The sequence below is a fragment of the Camelina sativa genome, chromosome 12 (assembly GCF_000633955.1).
Source record: "Camelina sativa cultivar DH55 chromosome 12, Cs, whole genome shotgun sequence".
Classification (NCBI taxonomy): domain Eukaryota; kingdom Viridiplantae; phylum Streptophyta; class Magnoliopsida; order Brassicales; family Brassicaceae; genus Camelina; species Camelina sativa.
In genome coordinates, this window is record NC_025696.1 from 19424985 (window position 1) to 19431488 (window position 6504).

Here is a 6504-nt window from a genome sequence, read left to right on the forward strand (position 1 = left end):
GATCCGACAGATTGGCCGATTTTTCTCCTTGTTCTGCAGAAAACATTTCACCATCATCTTCATCTCTCACTGATATGGCATTGCAAGCATGTCTGGGGTTTGACTCAGTTCTTGCTGGAAGATAATTCTCTTGCCTTTTTACAGACCCAGCAGTCTGTGCAACTTGAACTTCCAGCTTCTTAACATGAACATTTAATGCTTCTATCTTCCCATTCAGCTCAGTGTAGACATTGTCAATCTTTCCATTGAATGTCACTGTCAGATTCTCTTGTCCCTGAAGAATCTGCTCGAGCATGGCTTCCATTCTACTCTCAGAAGAAGTCTGTGGAGGCAGAGACTGATATGATGAGTTCCCATAAGTCCTTGTGAAGTTGCTCCCTTATTGCTGCTTCTGGTAGTCCGGTTTGGGAATGTAGCCTGAAGAGTTCCCACTGTAAGGCCTGTGGCCTTGCTGATTGCCAAATCTCTGACCTTGATTGCCATATACAAAGTTGACATCTGCTTCTTCATTCCCAGTCTCAGGTTGTGGCTCAAATGATTCAACTTCAGCAGCAAAGTGAACTGATTTCTTACCAACCAGGAGATTATGAACTGAATCAAGCTTAGCATTAACAGAAGCTAGCTGGTTTGCATCAAATCCTCCATGCAATCTCTTCCTTTCAGCATCTGCTCTCTTAGTACTATTGCTAGCAGCTAAGTTCTCAATCAACAATTCAGCATCTTCTGGCATTCTTGTCTTGAAATTTCCATGACTTGCAGCATCTAAAGCCAACTGATACTCCCAGTCACACCCTCTGAAGAAGATACTTAGCAGTTGAACTCTTGAGAAACCATGGTGTGGACAGTCCCTTTGGTAAGCCTTGAATCTCACCCAAGCTGCTTTGAAAGCTTCATCTGGTCTCTGCTTGAAGGAAGACAGCTTGACTCTCAACTCATCTGACATTGCATCATCATAGAAGTGGTTGAGAAAGGCCACCTTGACATCATGCCAGCTTGTCAATGATCCAGGAGGCAGCTGTTTCAACCACTGAGATGCCTCTCCTGCAAGTGAGTAAGGGAAAAGTTTGCAGAAGATGTAGTCCTCAGTTACCCCATTAGCCTTGATGCTAGTCACCAGATCCTCAAAATGCTCAATGTGATCCAAAGGCTTCTCATTGGGCAAAGCAGAGAAAGGTCTCTGCCCAACTAGTTGAAAGTACGCAGGCTTCAACTCAAAATCATTCCTCTGAAAAGGGGGAGGAACAATAGCAGACCGGTTCTCATACACCAGATCAGCCCTATTGTAGTCAGCAATGGTCCTGATCAAGTCCCGGTTGTTCTCCTGTCGTCGAACTGGGTTCTGTACGTGGTTGGCAGCTCCACGCACGTCTGCAGGTGGGTGTCGATCGATGCCACCTGGTTGGTGTCGATCGACACCGTCGACACCATCAGCTGGTTCGTCGACAACAGCAATTTCAGCAATCACATTGCCCTCAGCATCAATCTTTTGGCCCTGCTCATTGCGCAAGTGGCCCTCTTGATCACTCAAAGCACCATCCTCATCTCGCATCAGAATGATTGGATTAACCATCTTCAAGGATTTGGCTGCTTTTCTGTTCTCACGCTCAAGTTTTCCCAACTCTTGGTTTGAAAGCTTCAGAATTGGACCAGTCTTGTTGCTCCTTGTGTTAGGCTTATTAGGCATACACCTGAAACACACAAGAGAGAAGAAAACAAAAGCGTGTTAGTTTGAAAATAAAAAAAAAAATTTAGACAAAATCTAAAACTCAAATCTAATGGTAGATCAAAGAGTCCCCGGCAACGGCGCCAAAATTTGATATGCTCAAATTTACCCTAGAGCTACTCTCTCAAATTAAGAGATCACTGCAGTACTTAGGGGTCGAATTCCACAAGGACTCAAGACTACACAATAAATTATAGAGTTTTTCAATTATGCTAAACAGATTAAATTAAATTAAAACAAAAGCAATGCAAAATATTAATATTAAAGACTATTGTAAATTCAGGAGATCAAAAAGCTAGGCCTAGGGAATTTCTCAGGAAATTATGAAATATTAAATCAATCAATAAATTAGGATTCAAACAATTAAGAACAGATCTAGAACTCTAAACACTTTTGTAAATTAAATCAGTTCTCACTGCAAATAATATCTAAATTTAAAACCAGAAAATCCAAATCTCTTTGTAAAATTCTAGGTTAAAAATCAGCAATAAAATCAGGTTTAGATTGTTCACAAAATTATTAAATCAAATCTCTTTGCAAGAAATAATTTTGCTCATCAAAAGGTTTTATCAGGAAAATCAATTATATTCTCATATCAATTTATTTTCCTAAGGTATTAATTCTAGATGGCCAATCAAGGATTAATATGAAGAACAACCTAAGATGAAGATCTAGAAAGATAAAGAATCCTAAATAGACAGATCTAATAATTCATAAAATCCCTGTGAAAAACCCTAAACCTAACAAGCAAACTACTCAGACATATTCAATGAAGAACAAGACATGATTCTGAATAATAAGCAATAGAGATTAAAAGAAGAAAAGGGAGTTTAAGAATTCTTCTCTCAAAACAGATCTCTCTCTCCCAAGCTCTCAAAATCTCACAGGGTTGCAGAAAAATAAAACTCTCTAGAATAAAACTTATGGGTTTGGAAAACCTAAAAACACTATTTATATGTCCTAAAACACGTCAGGGACTTGTGTTGCAAATATGGAAAACTTCGGGCAATTTTGTAAAACTTCCAAATTTGAAGACTTGTCTCGATTTGCAATGGGTGTCGACCGATGCTCTTCTAGTGTCGATCGATGCCCTTCGTATAATCAGACTTCAAATTGATTCTTCGAGATTTATGCTCCAAAACAATCCAAATTGCTCCATTTCGCTCCTTTCATGCTAAAAACCTATAAAGACTCAAAAACAATCTAGAAACAAATGAAAAGACACTAAAAGACTCCTTATATCATGGTTAAAAACCACAAAAACCATGATATATCAGGACCTTTCTCTCCTTCACTTTAACGCCTCAACGCTTCATCACCTCCTCACTTCATCCCTTCCCCCATACCCGTGAACACCTATACTCACAGCCACAAAGGCACGCGAGTATAGAACATCACATGCGAGTTCCTCTCAACAGGCGGTCTCGCCTACACCGTCGTGTAGTACTCGGCCCAAGGCTGCAATCCCGTCTCTCCGAGTCTTCGTAATCCGCACCGATTACGGTCATTGGGGAAGTCTTCTCCTGCACAACCTCAACACACAACCAAACAAACCTGCAAAGCACACAAGCTACATGCAAGCTACAAACAACAACATGCAAGGCACACAAGCCACATGCCAACAACTACCACTAACATGCAATGCACACATGCAACCACAAACAAACAACATGCGAGGCACACAAGCCACATGCAACCACAAACAAGCAACATGCAAGTCTTAGTAACTAGAGAAATATCTAGAAACTAAGCGCTAGACACAACCTCACACCAATACGCAAACAAGCAATAAGCGAGACTTAACTTCCTAGAACTTCGATCTAGAAAGAAAAGAAACAAATCTACCCAACACCCCAACGAAAATGCTTAGATTTCACCCATAAATCCTAAGCGAAAACAACCTAAAATCCCACCTATCATGTGCCATATCACATGCTTCGAAACTCACCTGGCTTGGCTGAGAAGAACACAATCTACTCGGACTCCTAGCAAGGACTTGACGTGAATAGCTCCTACGGCGGCACTTCGCTAACACGCGCGGATGAGAACTTCTATGGGAAGAACTCTCTTGCTCACTCCTTAACTTTCTCCCTCTCTTGCTCTTTCCCTAACTCTCTCTCTTTCTAACTTCTCTTAATTTTTTCTAAGGGAAAGAAGGATGAACGAAAATGAGCTCTTAAGGACCTAAGGCCTCTATTTATAGCGGAATGGTGAGTGCTTTGGGCGGCGGATTCGACCAATGCATGTCGCATGCACTCTCCTCATTAGTGTGTATTAGTGAACCACTTAACATTTGGAAGAAAACCACTTTGCCACCTTGATTCCCACTTAGCTCTTTTGATTTCTTTAATCCTCCCACTAAGCTCCACTATCTCCACTTTGATTTAAATAATCCTCCACTATCTCAACTAGCTGCATGAAATCTGATTGGTTGATTTATCATAAACCACAATTTCCTTAATTTTTTCGGAAATTCTCGACAGTTCGATCGATCATCTCTCGGTACTCGATCGGGTACCTCTCGGCAGTCTTCGGCAATCATCGGATACTCTCGGACAGTATCGGACGGTCCTCTCGGCATTTCTCGGCAACGCTCGAATGTTCCTCTCGGCAATACTCGGTCTTGGTCCGGAAAACTCTCGACACTATCGGATACACCTCGGTCTTTCTCGGAAAATTCTCTTGATCCTTTCAAGCTTCTCCCGATCCTCTCAGTCATTACCCGGACAACTCTCGGCCCTTCGGACGACTCGGACAGTATGTCGCGGTCAACTCGGCCCTTTCTCAATTCGCTCATAATTTCTCGGACTTGTCTTCAACAATTCTTTTAATCTCCTTGTTGGCTTCTTTTCTTGGTCTTTTGGCCTTGGGTTTTCATTTTGCAATTTACCCCTTGGTGAGGGTCACTACATAGGCCCTCATCGCATAGTTAGATATCACCTAGACCAGTTCAGCAGAAGAGGACCACCGACCAACAGTAGGGAGCTTTTTAACTGTAAAAATTCTGGTCTGAGATCGATAATTGAGAGAACCTTTGGTGTTTGGAAGGCCAAATGGAGAATTCTTGACAGGAAGCACCCTAAGTATGAGCTGAATAAATGGATTAAGATTGTGACAGCAACAATGGCTCTCCATAATTTTATCAAAGATTCACAAGAGGATGATATTGATTTTTTACATTGGGAAGTGGTGGAATCATATGAACATCATGGTGATGAAAACGATGGACATGTTCCATACATACCTGCTGGTGATAGAATGATGGAAGATGTGCGTGATTCTATCACTATGGAGATGGCAGAGGGAACTACACTTCCATATTAGAAGGTATGTGCTTGGTTTTATGCTTTGTATCTGGGGTTGTTTGAGTCTCTGCTTCTTATCCGATTGTGAATTTTACAGCTTTTTCTGAGCTGTGTGTTTTCTTATCCGAAGCAGAGACTTCGGTTAGTAAAGCTTTGTGGTTATGTTTTTTTGTTTGATGCTTGAACTTGTGGTTAGTAAAGCAGAGACTTCGTTGTTGTGGTCTGTTTGATGTTACGTAAAGCTGTGTGTTTGTTTGATATTACCATAGTAGGATTTGGGATTGTCACTTAGCTTAAGGATTTACAAACTTGATTGATGTGTTATCTTATCCTGGTTGAGATACATAACTGACATAGATGCTTGAAGTTGTCTTTATCGATGTGTATTTGTAAAAGAGTTAGGATTTCGGATTGTGGGTTAAGTGGAATGATTTCAGAACAAGAACAAGAGAGTGTTATCGTTTGTTATAGTTACCTCTTGCTCGGCTTTAGTGAGATTCATGATTAAGAACAGTCCTACTATGGTTTTTGCAGTCTCATTTTTGATTTTGGTTCTGATTTTTGCAGTCTCTCTTAGTAACTCTGAATTTGTTCATTGGTTTTGCAGGAAACATTTGGGAGTTGGATGATTACACAGATTCCTCTATAAGCAGGAAAAAATCTTTATTGAGCAAAAGTGATTCCTCTCCTTTGCTTCACAAGTCCTTTATTGTAAAAACTTATAAAAATTTGTTATAAAGAATTTACAAATAATTTACATTGGCATAACATGTTTTATATCTTACAAAAAAATTGTTATAAATAATTTTATATTGGGATTTCTAGAGTTTTTGTTTGGTTTTAAATGAAAATTTATGTATATATATTTTAGATCAATATTTAAAATTAATATGGTTAAGATTAAGAGTAAAAAATTGTTCAATCAAAACATGGGTATTTTAGTCATTATTCTAATCAAATCCATTTAGATGAGAATGTAAAATAACCTAACAAACACATTTCCATTCAGATGCATCATCCAAATGAACCAATTTTTTTGTTTGTTTGTTGAGTCATTTGACATTCAAATGAATCATTTGGATGAAGCTTTTGAATAGATCATTTGAATGAACATGCTAACTAGTGAAACGAAATAGGCCTAAGTGGATTATTTTGGTCTTAAGAGCTTAACAAGATAGATAAATAAGATAAGCTAGCTAGGGATTTCTTTACTGCAAGAACAAAAAAAAAGGTTGTTTCTAAGAAAGAGAATTGCTTGAAGTGGCAACTCTATAGGTTACATTCATTATTCTCATAACAATCACAGTACAGTTACAGTGGGTTAGTTGGCTTGAATTTGCAAATATGAAAGAAAAGGGGTGTAATACAAACAAATACATAACTTTCCCAAACATGAGAAAGAGTTTAGAGAACGCCGACAAATAATATTTACATTTTTTTTTTTTTTGTCGTCTCAATATTTACATAATTTATATA

The 6504-nt window shown here is 39.1% G+C and overlaps 1 protein-coding gene across 1 annotated transcript in view; it reads left to right on the forward strand.

Moving 5' to 3' along the window:
- Window positions 1–5047, forward strand: part of LOC104733663 — an 8984-nt gene extending 3937 nt beyond the window's left edge. The window contains exon 2 of the mRNA XM_010453227.1: window positions 4795–5047. Coding sequence (XP_010451529.1) covers window positions 4795–5047 — 253 coding nt within the window. The remainder of the gene's footprint in view (window positions 1–4794) is intronic.